The following is a 16,440-nucleotide window of genomic DNA, read 5'->3' as shown; positions in this document are numbered from 1 at the left end:
CTATGATAAATGATCTTTGACATTACTATTGCAATTGGTTTGAAGAGTCACAAATTGTGTCTATATAAGATAGTGAACTTAATTGATAAATGCTGTGTATGTTCTGACTGGTTCCACTGACTGGGCCATCATCCCATCTCTCCACCTCTCCTCAGGCCTCCCTATTCACTGAGACCAAACAATATTGAAATTAGGTCAATTAATAACCCCTACAATGACCTATAAGTATTCAAGTGAAAGGAAGAGTCGCACGTCTCTCACTTTAAATCAAAAGCTAGAAATGATCCAGTTTAGTAAGGCATGTCACAAGCTGAGGCAAGTCAAAAGCTAGGCTTCTTGCACCAAAGAGCCAAGTTGTGAATGCAAAGAAAATGCTCTTAAAGGAAATTTAAAGTGCTATTCCAGTGAACATATGAATGATTAGAAAGCTAAACAGCCTTATTGCTGATGTGAAGAAGGTTTTAGTGGTCTGGTAAAAGACCAAGCCAGCCACAACATTCCCTTAAGTCAAAGCCTAATCCAGAACAAGGACCAAACTCTTCAATTCTATAAAGCCTGAAAGAGATGAGGAAGCTGCCAAAGAAAAGCTGAAGCGAGCAGAGGTTGGTTCATGAGGTTTAAGGAAAGAAGCCATCTCCATAACATAAAAGTGCAAGGGGCTGGGCGCAGTGGCTCACGCCTGTAATCCCAGCACTTTAGGAGGCCGAGGCGGGCAGATCACGAGGTCAAGAGATTGAGACCATCCTGGCCAACATGGTGAAACCCCAGTCTCTACTAAAAATACAAAAATTAGCTGGGTATGGTGGCGTGAGCCTATAGTCCCAGCTACTTGTGAGGCTGAGGCAGGAGAATCGCTTGAACCTGGGTGGCGGAGGTTGCAGTGAGCCGAGATTGTGCCACTGCACTCCAGCCTTGTGACAGAGTGAGACTCAAAAAAAAAAAAAAAAAAAAAAGTGCAAGGTGAAGCAGCAAATGCTGATGGAGAAGCTGAGGCAAATTATCCAGAAGATATAGCTAACATAATTGATTGAGGTGGTTATATTAAACAACAGATTTTCAATGTAGATGAAATAGCCTTATATTGGAAGAAGACTTTATCTGGGACTTGCCTAGCTAGGGAGGAGAAGTCAATGCCTGGCTTCAAAGGACAGGCTGACTGTCTTGTTAGGGGTTAATGTAGCTGCTGACTTTAAGTTGAAATCAATGCTCATTTACTATTCCAAAAATCCTAGGGCCCTTAAGAATTATGCTACATCTACTCTGCCTGTGCTTTATAAATGGAAAAGCAAAGCCTGCATGATAACACATCTGTTTATAGCATGGTTTGCTGAATATTTTAAGCCCACTGTTGAGACCTACTGCTCAGAAAAAAAAAGATTCCTCTCAAAATATTACTGCTCGTTGATAGTGCACCTAGGCATCTAAGAGCTCTGATGGAAATGTACAGAAAGATGAATGTTGTTTTCACATATGCTACCACAATATCCTCTGGGTGAGTATATGCTAATCACAAGTCAGTAGTTGTATTTCTCTTAGCTGTACTGTCATAATAACTAGTGATTTAATCAGACGTTCAGTAAACTGTTGAAAACCCAGTGCAAAAAGAAAAAGAAGTTGCTTTTATAAAAACTAAGTTAGGCCAGGCATGGTGGCTCACGCCTGTAATCCCAATACTTTGGGATGCCGAGACAGGTGGATCACTTGAGGCCAGGAGTACAAGACCAGCCTGGCCAACATGGTGAAATCCCATCTCTACTAAAAATACAAAAATCAGCTGGGCATGGTGGTGCATGGCTGTAATCCCAGGTACTTGGGAGGTTGAGAAGCAGAAGAACTGCTTGAACCAAGGAGATGGAGGATGGAGGCTGCAGTGAACCGAGATTGTGCCACTGCACTCCAGCCTGGGTGACAGAGCGAGACTCTGTCCCAAAGAAAAAACAAAACTAAGTTCAATGTTTGGAAAGTCAGTCTCTCAAACCAATTTCTGATAAATTAGAGGTAACACAATTGTAAAAAGAGAAAAAACTGAAGCTATCTAAAAGATTTTTGTGCTAAACTGTATCTGAGGTAGCTTAAAGTTTTTATACCACTTTAGGTAAACACAAATTTGAAACTATAGGCAATAAATTAAGTGTATGGGTTTGTATGAGAGGCAGGAAGTAAACTTGTAATCATTAACAAAGCAAAAAAAAGGACTTAGTCTTAAGACTGGCAAATTTATAGTATATTTAAATATTTCAAATTAAAATAAAATATTTAAGGTCTATCAACTGTGTTTTATGATTTCTCACCTTAAAAAAATTTTTTTGAGAGACAAGGTCTCACTGTTGCCTGGGTTGGAGGGCAGTGGTGTGATCATAGCTCACTGCAGCCTCACTGCTGGGATCCTCCTGCCTCAGCCTCCTGAGTAGCTGGGACCACGGGCGCATGCCACCACACCCAGCTAATGTTTTTTATTTTCTTATTTTTTGTAAAGACAGAGTCTTGCTTGATCCTCCTGCCTTGGCCTCACAAGGTGTTGGGATTACAGGTGTGAGCCACTGTGCCCTGCCTTAAACAACTTTTTGACTAAACATCACTAGCTACTGGTGCTGACTACATCAAGTAAGAGCATAGCTACTGTACTTTTATAATCAGGAAAAAAATTACTAAAATAAAAATTATTAGTTGGGGGTTTGCTACATTCTTTCCATTCTACGGACTTACCTCATAAAGCATGAGTCGAACATCAGCTTGCTGGCTTAAGCATCTCCTCAAACTATCCATGATCTCAAGGCAAAAAGTTTCATTGGCGACAGAATTGTAATGGCTGTGAACATCCACATGAACCTGAAAGGAAGACAGGCCAATTCACGTCTATCTTACCAAAGCTGTTTCCAATAAGGAGCTAAATGAGCCTATGTTCTTGGTCAAAAAAACTTAGCTTCCTCCACATGCCAAACCCCAGGGGTGAGACACACAGTATAATCATTACCATGCAGTAGTAAGTGTCACTCTTATTCTGGTTTGGAATAAGAGAATTTTTAAGCATTTTAACAAAATTAACTGTTCATATTCCTTAAGGTTTCCTTGACAATATCAATTGCTTAGGAAGGTACACTGCTTATTTCAAGCCACTAGAATCCAGTAGTAACAATATACATAATTTTATTTAAAAGGTCTAAGACTTCTTCAATAGCTAGAAGAATCTCACTATTCCACAAATTCTAGAAAGGTTTAGAGGAAGACAGTCTTTTGTTTAGAAATGGACATGACAAAGAACTGACATCCTTTGTGTAAATTACATAATAAAATCAGCAATTATAGACCAAGAATTCCTAATCCTTACTCCAGGCATCACAGTAATGTAGTTCATACTGCCTGAGGCCAAATCCTTCTTCCACCCTTTCTTGGTTATATAACCTTGGGCAAGTTATTTAACCTGGCTCAGCCTCAGTTTCCCTGTCTTAAAATGGGGATAATAACACACAAATGATACTTAGTGTTCCTAATATTTAATCTATGCTATATGTTATAGACAAAGCTTTATGTAGTTATACCAAAGCAATAAAGTGAGGATTCCTAGTCAAACTGTTATATATAAATGTCTCCTATTTATAAATCTTATAGCACATCATTTAAATTATGAAGACAATTTTATTGCCCCAAAGACTAGATTACCAGATTATTATAAAAAGTTTTGTTTTCCCAGATTACAAGGTGTAATATATGTTCCTGTGCAAAGTAAATACACTGACATAAGAAAATGGGATAATAATAGTATCTAGCCTCAGAGGACTGCTGTGAAGATTACATGAGATAATAAATGTAAAGCATTTTGGCACAATATCTAGCACTGTGCTATCCAAAAGAAATATAATATGGGCCGGGTGTGGTGGTTCACGCCTGTAATCCCAGCACTTTGGGAGGCCGAGGCGGGTGGATCACGAGGTCAGGAGATCGAGACCTCCTGACTAACACAATGAAACCCCATCTCTACTAAAAATACAAAAAATTAGCCAGGCACGGTAGCAGGCGCCTGTAGTCCCAGCTACTCGGGAGGCTGAGGCAGGAGAATGGCGTGAACCCGGGAGGCAGAGCTTGCAGTGAGTTGCAGTGAGCCGAGATCACGCCACTGCACTCCAGCCTGGGTGACAGAGACTGACTCCGTCTCAAAAAAAAAAAAAAAAAAAAGAAAGAAAGAAAGAAATATAATATGAACCACAAATGCAAGCCATGTATGTAATTTTATATTTTCTAGTAGCCACATTAAAAAAGTAAAGAGAAAAAGTCAAATTTTAATGTTTTCTGTAACCCAACACATACAAAATTCTCTCTGAAGATGTAATCAATATTAAAAATTATTAGATTTTTACATTCTTTTATTTCAAAATCTGGTATGAATTTTGCATGTATAGCACAACACAATGTGGACTAGCCACATTTCAATCAAATGTTCCATTCAATAGCCACACTGAGGACAGTGGCTACCATACTGGATAGCACAGTTTAGCATACAGTAAATCTGCCATTAATGAGTGTTAGCCAATATCATCATCATCAGCAGCAGCAGCACCATCATCATCATCAGACTCTTTAGTTCTAGGATCATTCTTACAACCATAACAGGAATAAAAGAAAACAGCGTGCATTTCATCGATGCACATGAATGATACGCATACACTACAAGTTAACATAAATAATCCTTACCTGACTGACACTAAGAGACTGACTGCACTGAGAGGATGACAGGCTGCCTAAAACTTTAAAGTTCTTCAGGAGCAGCAAAAACCCAGCAACTGCAGATTTTCGGGCATCAAGCTGGCTAGCTCAGAAATAGAGAAGTTAACAAACAGTACTATTTCACAGGAATATGCTTCTGGGTCAGAAAAATCCAGCTAGTTGCATACAGAGAAGGCATATGTATAAACAATGAAGCGTAGAGCAAAACAAAGTGAATTTATGTACTCAAAATAAGGTATCAGCTGTTCAAAGCAATTTATATACAGAAATTCAACTGACTTTTTTCAATACTTAACTCATGATACTCTACTTCCTTCTATCCTGCTCTCAAGTCTATGTGAGGAATAAGAAGAGTGCTGAGAGACTGTAAAATTGGCTGGTTACTCAAATGTAAGAAATTGCTGATTTTGCCATGTTTGAAGGAGTGCTTCCCTTCATATGCTCTCTTTCATCATAGGATAATGTAATATTTGATGCCATGTAAACTGTCCATCCAGAAAATGTCACACTTGTCTTCTCACTGAGGCGCAATGATTAATTCATGTTAAAGACGTTACAACGTAATATCTCAGTCTATTCGCTATGCCTTTGGGTGAGGAGTAACAAACACTTTTAATTCTAGAACAAAGATAATAGCATATGGCTTAGTTGTTCCTCTGGACACCCATGAATATATTATAATATGGCCAATGTGATATTAATTGGGCATCTTATCCTCAAAGTACCAAATGCTTTTCACATATTACTGTCTTATATTTTTAGGAGATGGCAAGATCATCTCTAGCTTATATACTAAGAAATAAAGGAAGAGATGTTAGGAGGGACTGGCTAAGCTACAAATAAAACTCATTCCCCTCAACAATTAATTTGATCTACTAGCCTCTAGATCATAATTCAGATGTTCACTAAAATGAGATTCTTAAGTATATTCTTCTTGACTAAGGTACTTTCCCCTTTGGAACTGCTGCCAGCTCAGGTTTCAGAGTATTTGACACTAGAACATTACCCTGAAGATTATTCTAATGTAGTAGAGCAAAGTACTTGACATCACAAGCTCTGATGTTAGACCTGACTTTGAATCCTTGCTCCACCACCAACTACTGTTTTACTTTTGGAAAGTCACTCATCTTCTCTAAGCCTAACTTTTCTTATCTGTAAAATGGGAATTGCAATAATTCTTACTTCATAGGGTTGCTCTGAAGACTAAATGAAAAAAGCACATAAAGCACTTAGCAAAATGCCTTATTTGATGAAATTGCTCTGCGGGGCTAGGAATTCTCATGATCACTGTGAACAGGTGGTACTAGGAGATGGCAGAGATAACTTTAGCTCCAACATTAGAAGACAACGTCTTCCTATGATAGAAAAAGATGCTACATACTTGGCAAACATAGCTTTCCGAAGGACAAGTATCAAGCAGTCTCTCATTGACATGCTGACTTTGAGAAGGGGCTGAAAAAGAATCAGTGGGTAAAAACAGAACAAGTTTGCTTATTAGCCTTAGGTCATTTCTACCCAATACTGATACCATATGGCTTCTATAAGGAAGCTTACTTCTGTTTTATATACGTTTTAATGTTTATTACAGTTAACAAGGACAATAGTATACTCTGAAACACTAAAATGAAACTGGTTGCGAATGCCTTTGTAAATCTATTGTAGTCAATAATGTTCTAAGAGAGTTTTAATTATTTCATTAACTTGAAAATGAGTTGAGAGAATAGTGTTATGGATAGGAAATAAACCTGGAAAACAGTCTTGCTCAATGCTCTTGCCCTTTTAATGCAAATTTTATGTTTCAGACTAAAGTGGAATAGAATTTCTTAGACATATATATTTATACAGAAACGCATCAGACTTCCACTAGACAGTTAAACCTCAGTTTTAGCAAGTTACTTGGGAATCTGAAGACTTACCTGCACTGCCTTAAGCAGCCTTTGTACAGTCCGAAGGGGCAGAAAGGACAAATAGTCAAAAGCTTCTGTGACTTTAGAAGAACAACTTTGAAGAACTAAGGGTGCATACATGACGATATTTGAAAGCAGGTCTGAAAAACAGAATCTATAATCAGTTGTCTCAAATAACTAAAGATAACTGAAATAAAAGAAAAATACGGAGAAAGAAATGTAAAGTCTTTTGTTTCCTTTCTCAAATAAGTCAAGTATACTGCAATACAAATTTCTACTGATTCTATATATACTTTTTCTCCAATGTAACCAGGAAAATTTTAGCTTTTTTCTATGATAGTTTCAATTTCTATAAAAATTAAACTGCCTAAAAGAAAGGAAGAAACCGATTACACTGCCTAGACATAAGTAGTAGCACACATCTTCTTACTTCTAAGCTAAAATAAATCAATAAATATTTCTGAATTTTTACTATGCACAAGCATAATATGGTCCTATTAGGAACATAAAAGTATAAAACATAGTCTTTCCTCAAAAATTTTAATAATTTAGTTGGAAGTAAAAAAATTTTTTTAAAGAATTAAAGAGGTAAATCACAGAGTAATATCAAATATCTATTAATTCCAAACATAGTTTATTGCCTACCAAATGGTAAAGGGAGAGTTTAAATAAGAGTTCAAAGGAAGGAGAGCTCATTATGAGTTGGTATATATTAGGAAAGCAATGAGGAGAAGGAACTTAAACTAGGTTCTAAAAGATGGGGAACATTTAAATGCACAAAGAACCAGAAAGGCCTACATATATAAAGGGAAAAGTATGAGTAAAGGTATGAGAAAGCTAAGTATAAGACATATTCAGAAGATGGTAGGGAAATCAATGATGCTGGGGTGAAGAATCCAGGAAAGTAAATAACTGACTTTAACATTGGAAAGGTAGGGTGGGATCAACTTGTCAAGCACCTTCAGTGCCAGGATAAAGAGCTGACAATTTGGCCAGGTGTGGTGGCTCATGCCTGTAATCCCAGCACTTTGGAAGCCTGAGGCAGGTGGATCACGAGGTCAAGAGATTGAGACCATCCTGGCCAACATGGTGAAACACCATCCCTACTAAAAATACAAAAATTAGCTGGGTGTGGTGGCGCATGCCTGCAGTCCCAGCTACTCTCAAGGCTGAGGCAGGAGAATTGCTTGAACCCGGGAGGCGGAGGTTGCAGTGAGCTGAGATCACACCACTGCACTCCAGCCTGGGTGACAGAGTGAGACTCCATCTCAAAAAACAAACAAACAAAAAGAGCTGACAATTTACTAAAGAACATATTGATGATTTTGTAGTCATAAGGTGGTATTTTAGGAATACTAATGTGTGGTAATATGCAGGTTAAATTGCTGCAGGGAGAAGAAAAAGCCAGGAAACCAGTTAGAAAGCTGTGGCAGTAGTCTAAATTCAAGGTAGTAAGAATAGGAATTAGACACTGGATGTGAGGTTGGGAGGAGGAGGGAATAAAAAGATAGAAACAATAACAGTATGAGGGAGAAAAATGACAGAACTTAGGTACTAAGTGTGTTTGAGAAAATAAAAGGTAATTCCAGCCTCCAGGACCTGGAGAACCATGTTTCAAATAATGGAAATAGGAGCAATGAAAAGGAAAATTTGTTTGAAGGGAACTGTATTATATTTGAGGTAAGAGGAAAACTGGTCACAGGCAGGAAAAGAAGCAGACTCTTACAGTAATCAGAGAACTTACCTAAAAAGTTTCAGGGGAGTTATAAACAGTGATGAATGACACGGAGAAATTTTTAAAATTTGTGATGAAGGCTAGTAAATTTAGACATTAGGAGTTATGTATTAAAAACAGCAAATTCAGGCCAAGCATGGTGGCTCACGCCTGTAATCCCAGCACTTTGGGAAGCTAAGGTGGGTGGATCACCTGAAGTCAGGAGTTCGAGACCAGCCTGGCCAGCATGGCGAAACCCTGTCTCTACTAATAATACAAAAATTAACTGGGTGTGGTAGCGTGCGCCTGTAATCCCAGCTACTGAGGAGGCTGAGACACGAGAACTGCGTGAACCCAGGAGGCAGAGGTTGCAGTGAGCTGAGATTGCGCCACTGCACTCCAGGCAACAGAGTGAAACTGTGTCTAAAAAAGAAACAACAACAACAACAACAAAATAGCAAATTCAGAGGTTACCAGAGAGAAACACTGTGCGGTCCAAATGTCAAGGCTAAAAGGACTAGGAAGTCAATGAGTGGCAGCAGCAGGACAGCACTCATTTGAGAGGTATTAACAAAAAGAGAAAATGTTGAGCAAAATGGAAGTTTTACTTATTGGTTAATTGTTGCTTTCCTTACTAACAGCTACAGCCTTTTTGACAACTGACAATCCCAGACAACATAAATGGATTTCCTTTATTGGCATCCTATCAAAGATACTGCATTTAAATGCTCATTAAAATTTTTTTCCCAGGACCAAATGATTATGACATTTAAATGAAAATATTTCTAAAAACTTTATTCATTCTTTCAAAGTTGAATACCTAAGAAATGACTGATGGGAGAAGATGCTCTGGTAACAACCCTGTTGAGGACCTGCTCCAAAATTTCTTGTCTGATCATCTCATGGATCTAAAAAGAACAGAATAAATAAAATATTCCTGGGTGACCCTTCAGCTTTTAAGTATATCAATGCATGTCAGGCAGCATGAAGAACCGTTTGGATATGAATAAAACTCAAAAAATCAGAATATAATGTGAATCATCTGGAAAGACAGAATCACTCAACTTTCCCCTTGTTCTGTGCTTAGATGATTCATTAGTAGGATAAATACCATGTTTATTAGCCTAAAAGTACAGATCACATTAAACTATTGCTACATATAAGGTTCAGCATCAAACAGGATCAATTCTACTCAGGTATCCATTACCTGACAATATCCATATTCCTGACAGTATACATAACTTTTATTCTAAAAATTAAAATGTAAAAGCCCATGAAGATTTCTAGAAACTTAAGAGATCTTCCCTAACCCCTTTCTCAGTTTCTAGAAGCACAGCAGTTGCTGTTAAAAAGACCCATTCTGAATTTTCACTTGAATTGTAGTTAAAATTCTTACTTGAACTTGATTACTTTATGGTACAGACTAATTCGTTCAGACCTCAGACTGTTAGTGACTTAGTAGCAATTTATAAAGATGCCTTGATAAAGCCGACATCTATGTGAAATCAAATGGAGCCTCTTTAGTTTTGAAAAATAATAATTTAAATACAAAAACATACTCTAAGATAATGTCTTTAACAATATCACTGTTAAGCAGGGTAATTTATATCATCAAATACACTGATAACTCTCAAGAACTATTCTGACATTTACTTCATAGTTCTGGATTAGAACACTAGATTTACATTTAGATCAGCCTCCCAAATAAACATTTTCAGCAGACACTCTTGGTGTGTAGCTACATTAAACAATTGAACATCAAGAAGACTTAGAGGAATTACTAGAAAAGTTGTTTAACCTCAGATATGATCTAGCATTTTTTTATTCAAGAGAAAATAAATTTTTGAAAACTGTTTCAGTAATTAAGATTGAGATGTCAGTGATAATTTGGTAATAATGTCAAAAAAATGTACATTTCCCATTTTGGTTTCTTCAGAAACAATGAACCAATAAGTATGATTCTTTTTTTTTTTTTTTTTTTTTTTGAGATAGGATCTCACTTTGTTACCCAGGCTGGAGTGCAGTGGTGCAAACACAGCTCACTGTAGCCTTGACTTCCTGGGCTCAAGTGATCCACCTCAGTCACCTAAGTAGCTGGGACTGCAGGTGCGTGCCACCACACCTGGCTAATTTTTGTGTTTTTTGTAGAGATGAGGTTTCGCCACGTTGCCCAGGCTGGTCTCAAACTCCTGAGTTCAAGTGATCTGCCCACCTCAGCCTCCCAAAGTGCTGGGATTATAGGCTTGAGCCACCATGCCCGACCAAGCATGATTCTTTTTTTGTTTTATTTTCAGTAAAAATTCTTAAGCATGATTCTTTAAGCTTGATGCTCTACAGTGACCTAAAAAAATTTCTTCTGTGTAAAGGAACAGCATTAAAACAAAATAAAACAAAAACTAGAAATGGTTTACTTCTGGAAGAATAAGGAAAAATCATGAAAAAGCTGTCTTATATTCAAACTTCTAGGTCAGAAACAATTGGATTAAGTGAAATAAATGAAAAACTTACATAAAAGAATACGTAAGTAAGTATTCCATCAAACTGGATCTATAATGTTTCAATATTATCCTAATCTCTGTCATATATCCTCTGTCAAACTAATACATACTCAAATTTCCTTGTCCACCAAACTCCCAGGCAAATGCCAAGCCCTACTTGGATTATTTAAACAAAATTAGGGAGTGGTTGCCAAAACAGTGTCTCACCTTAAAAGTTTCCAACAGGATATTAGCTCCGAGCTTACATGCATGCTGGTTTGGCATTCTAGAAAGACTTGGGCTGGTTTCAATAGTTTTTCCATCAAGAACCTTCTTTGGCCCATATGAATCCATCAAAATGAAACCAAGTTCTACGAGGCCCTGAGTAACATGGTCCCAACTATGAACACTACAAGAACACAAAGCTTAGTTAAAAAAGAAAAACTTGGTGAGATATTCTTACCTTTATACTCATTGCCCTGTTATACATTTCCCAAACTTGACCTAGATAATCAACGTACTCTGCATATAAACCTTTTCTTTACACACATCGTCTGACAGAATTCTGAATTCCTAAATGTACCATAATGGGAACAGCAGGCAAGTGGTCTCCAATGACACACAGAATACTGGGAAAATCCAGAAGCTAGAGAGTATTAAAAAAATTAAAGATTCCTATTCAAGATTTCATGATGAGAAGTTCATTGCTGCCTCTTCTATTACCCTACAGCACTGACAACGCTTATGTAGAGGCTTACAAATTAGCTCCCCTCCATAGACAGAGATTCTCTAGGAGAGAGGTCATAGTATACTCATATTTTTACCCACATTGCTTAGCACAAGGGTGGCATATAAAAGACACTCAGTAGATATTTATACTATAAATGGATGAGTGATCTGGTATCAACAGCATAAGCTAAAACTACAAATAATCTTTTGTAAAAGAGTAGAATCATTGGTGGTTTTATACCACTTAATGTTATACCCCACAGTGGAAATAATGTGAATATAACCTTTATCCATTATATCTACCTGTTAAATTGCAACAAATTATAATGCAGCACTACAGAATGAAGTAGACAGTTATGGATAAATTATAACACTTTAACAGAGTTAACAATATTCATACTCTGAAGAGCCAAAAATTCAATTACATAAAATGGAGAATGCATTATTTAAAGGGTCATTAACTGACTGGGGCAAGCATGTGTAACTAACCAGCCAGTTATTTTAGAGGATCTAATAAGGCTATCCAAATCTCTCCCAGCTGAGGTTTGGTCCCACCCAGTGGCAAGTACCCACTCCAGGCTAATTATACATGGAGATGCTTTCAAGTCCTATGACGGTTGAGATTTCCAGAAGATGGGAAGCTTTCCAGGAATTTCCTGGTTAGTGAGTACCTCCTTCTTTAGCCCAACTTTAAGAGATTGGGTTGGGAAAATACTGGAGACACAACTATAAACCTCAGGAAAAAGAATAATCAGATACAAAGATTAAAAAGCTTTAAGGCCTAACAATGGGTAAAACACTCAAACAATAAACTCTAATTTCAAATTTGCCCTACTGCAAAGCTCATGTAAATTCAATCTATTAATAAACAAGAATTCCAGGCCTAGAAGAGGCCTACCATAAATTATGCTTAAATTATGAAACTTTAAAATATATTTAATACACAGTGAAAGCATGACATAGTAAAGACTGTTACAACAGCTAATGTATATCCTGAAATTAAAATAAAAACCAGGACAGTTACTGATGTTTTCCATGTGGTTTTAAATGAATTTCTCTAAACTGGCTAATCAATAATTCAATTCCAACCGTACGCTCCAAATTTCAACAAAGTAAATAAAACTCTTAATGTTTTTTACTCACTTTAAAAAGAGGCCATGAGTCAGATGCAGTGGCATGCACCTATTGTCCCAGCTACTTGAGAGGCTGAGGCAGGAGGATCAGTTGAGCCCAGAAGATCAGGTCTAGCCTGGGCAACATAGTGAAAAGTTCCTACGTCTTCAGAAAAAAAAAAAAAAAGAAGAAGAAGAAAGGCCAAGCCAGGCACAGGGGTACATGCCTATAGTCCCAGCTACTGAGGTGGGAGGATCACTTGAGGCCAGGAGTTTGAGGCTTTACCGTGCTATAATAGAGCCTGTGAATAGCCATTGCACTCCAGCCTGGGCAACATAGTGAGACTGTTTCCTTTAAAAAGGAAAAGAAACGGCCAGGACCGGTGGCTCAAGCCTGTAATCCCAGCACTTTGGGAGGCCAAGGCAGGTGGATTGCTTGAGCTCAGAAGTTCAAGACCAGCCTGGGCAATATGGCGAAACTCTGTCTCTACAAAAAACGCAAAAATTACTTGGGCATGGTGGAGCATGCCTGTAACACCAGGTACTCGAGAGGTTCAGGTGGGAGGATTGCTTGAGCCCAGGAGGTCAAGGGTGCAGTGAGCCAAGATTGTGGCACTACACTCCAGCCTCGGTGACAGAGTGAGACTCTGTCTCAAAAAAAAAAAAAAAGGAAAGAAAGAAAAGGAAAATAGAGAATTGTAATATCATGGAATAAACAAAAGCAACTAATTCAGTTTTGTATGCTTGCTGTCAAGGTGGCCAAGAAACCAGGGCCTGAGATTCAAGGATATTTCCATAGGGAAAAAGTATGCTCTACCAGTTTTAAGAAACTGAACCTCGATGTGTGACGTCAACAGCTGTTAAGTCATCAGTTTCCCCTCACAGGCTGCAAGTATGATATCACATTGCATTTTCTAACATTAAACACCTTATAAACCTTTTGAGATATGGTTCACCAACTTACCTATTCTTCACTACTTCCAAGATCATGGTTGAAACATAAGATCTATGAGGAACTAGATTCTGAAGAAATTTTGAGCCTTGGAGGAGTTGAAGATCCTTAAAGCTCTTTACAACCGAAGTCTTTAAAAGATCAAGCACCTTGAGTATAGTTAATAAAAATAAATGAAAAAAAATAAATAAAAGATCAAGCACCTAACAGAATGAAAGAAATAAGAAAATAAAGCAAATATTATAGCTCATGCTATAAATCTTAACCTTATAACTGTTCCTATGAGCTGCCATTCACATATATCCCTATGACAACTATTTTAACTAGATGAAGATGTTACAAAAATTATGACATTCAGTGGGAACTTTAAGGAGCTGAAGACAAGCCTTCCTTAAGAAAAAAGGGGGGAAAAAGGCTAAAAGTCAATATAAATATTACCCACAACCTGGAACACATATAAGAAAAAAAGTGTAAATTTCATCCTTGCAACTAACCTACTCTTGGAAAGCTACAACATAGTAAAACTGCTGGTGAATATCCAGCTAAATTGTCCCTTCCTCCAACTGGGGCTGTGTGGTATCCTTCCACTCTTATTCCCACCTCACTACCTAGCTTACCACACAACAGGAAACGGAGGAATAAACCAAAAACCTGTAAAAGTTTTCCATCAATCCCCAGAGAACAGAGGGGACATACATGTCTTATTGCAGCTTTGCTGCTGGCAGGAAGGGGATAAAATTGTTTAGGAACGGATACAACAAAAACAGATTTCTGTGATTTTTTTTTTTTTTTTTTTTTTTACCAACTACAGAAAGAAACAAAATGGCATTTTAAAAAAAATACCTGGTCCTGAAATCTTTGTATTCTTGTTACAGACAGAAGAAGAGCAATGCTGAAGGGACTTAAGTTATTATTGGAATCTCCTTGCTGTCCTACCTAGAAGAGAGCAACCAAAAGGAAGTCATTTACTTACATTGTCTTTCTTCTTTTTTCTTTTTTCTTTTTTAAAAAAAGATTGGGTCTCTCTGTTGCCCAGGCTAGAGTGCAGTGATGCAATCATAGCTCACTGCAGCCTTGATTTCCCAGGCTCAACGGATCCTCCTGGCTTAGCCTCCCAAGTAGCTGGGACTATACCATGCCTGGCTAATTTTTTAATTTTTAATTTTTAAATTTTTTGGAGAGATGAAGTCTCACTATGTTGCCCAGGAGAGTCTCAAACTCCTGGCCTCAAGTGATCCTCCCACCTTGGTTTCTCAAAGTGCTGGGATTACAGGTGTGAACCACCACACCTGGTCCCATTACATACATCTTAAAAGTATAACAGCCTATTTAACAGTAAGTCCCTTGGCCGGGTGTGGTGGCTTATGCCTGTAATGCCAGCACTTTGGGAGACTGAGGCAGGTGGGTCACTTGAGGTCAGGAGTTCAAGATCAGTCTGGCCAACATGGTGAAACCCTGTCTTGTAAAGTACAAAAATTAGCTGGGAGTGGTGGCGCACACCTGTAATCCCAGCTACTCGGGAGGTTGAGGCAGGAGAATCACCTGAATCTGGGAGGCGAAGGTTGCAGTGAGCTCAGATTGCGCCACTGCACCCCCCAAAAAAGTCCTTATGACTCAAGAGACATAAAAAACATTTTTTAATAGTAATAAAAAATAAAAATAGGTCCTTGAATGGATCAGAAATCCAAATGTAAGAGCAAAGATTGTAATATTTTTAGAGGAAAACATAGAAAAATTTCAAGACCTTGGATTAAGTAAAGATTGCTTACATACAATACCAAAAGCATAATTTCTACAAGAAAAAATTGATAAACTGGACCTCACCGAAATTTAAAACTTTTGTACTTCAAAAGATACCATTAAGAAAATAAAGACAAGTCACAGACTGAGAAAAAATATTTGCTAATTATATACCTGATAAAGAACTTGTCACCATTCATAACAAAGTTATTGAAAAAATAAAAAAGAACTTGTCAGTAGAATATACAAAGAATTTTAATTAAGAAGACAAACAACACACTCAAAAAACGGGCAAAAGATTTGAATAGACATTTCACCAAAGAAGGTATTAGAACAGTTAATGAGCACATGAAAAGATGCTCAATTATCATCAGTCATTAAGAAAATGCAAAGTTAAACCTCAATGAGGTACTGTTTCATACCCATTAGAATGGATATAATAAAAAAGACAGACAATAACAAATGTTGGCCAAGACACAGAGAAATAGGAACCCTCACATAGTTGATAGTGGGAATGTAAAATGATACCGTTTTGGAAAACAGGCAGTTTCTTAAAAATATAAACATAAATTTCTCATATAAGCCAGCAGTTCTACTCCTGGATATATGCACAAAAGAAATAAAACGTATGTCCACACAAAGACTTACATTTGAATGTTAGTGGCAGCATTATTTGTAATAGCCAAACAGTAGAAACAATTCAAATGTCCACCAGCTGGGAGACTGCTAAACAAAACTCATATATATCCACACAATGGAATACTATTCAACAATAAAAAGAAATGAGCCTGATGTGGTAGCTCACACCTGTAATCCCAGCTACTCAGGAGGCTGAGGCAGGAGGATCACTTGAGGTCAGGAGTTCACAGCAAGACCTCCATCTCTTAAAAAAATTGTTTACAAATTAGCCAGGCATGGTGGTGTGCGCCTGTGGTCCTAGCTAGTCAGAACTCTACAGTGGGAGGATCACTTGAGGCCAGGAGTTTGAGGGTACAGTGAGCCATGATCATGATATTGCACTCCACCCTAGGTGACCCAGTGAGACCATGTCTCCTAAAACAAACAAAACAATAAAAAGAAATGAAAT

At 37.7% G+C, this 16,440-nt stretch overlaps 1 protein-coding gene across 24 annotated transcripts in view; it reads right to left on the bottom strand.

The window, feature by feature from the left end:
* The window catches only part of FANCI (FA complementation group I), a 73,534-nt gene that overhangs the window by 29,431 nt on the left and 27,663 nt on the right, over positions 1–16,440 (bottom strand). For 17 of the 24 annotated variants that reach the window (XM_024349359.3, XM_510581.9, XM_054667896.2 and 14 more), the window contains exons 11-18: positions 14,457–14,549; positions 13,626–13,762; positions 11,049–11,229; positions 9,164–9,251; positions 6,639–6,769; positions 6,104–6,174; positions 4,690–4,804; positions 2,707–2,829 (exon numbers count right to left, since the gene is read on the bottom strand). In XM_024349359.3, coding sequence (XP_024205127.2) covers positions 2,707–2,829; positions 4,690–4,804; positions 6,104–6,174; positions 6,639–6,769; positions 9,164–9,251; positions 11,049–11,229; positions 13,626–13,762; positions 14,457–14,549 — 939 coding nt within the window. The remainder of the gene's footprint in view (positions 1–2,706; positions 2,830–4,689; positions 4,805–6,103; positions 6,175–6,638; positions 6,770–9,163; positions 9,252–11,048; positions 11,230–13,625; positions 13,763–14,456; positions 14,550–16,440) is intronic. The other 7 variants (XM_063795342.1, XM_063795340.1, XM_063795344.1 and 4 more) reach the window with 1 other exon arrangement.

Source organism: Pan troglodytes, chromosome 16 (assembly GCF_028858775.2).
Source record: "Pan troglodytes isolate AG18354 chromosome 16, NHGRI_mPanTro3-v2.0_pri, whole genome shotgun sequence".
In the NCBI taxonomy this organism is placed as follows: domain Eukaryota; kingdom Metazoa; phylum Chordata; class Mammalia; order Primates; family Hominidae; genus Pan; species Pan troglodytes.
The sequence above is the reverse complement of the archived record's forward strand: the minus strand, read 5'-3'. Positions and strand labels throughout refer to the sequence as shown.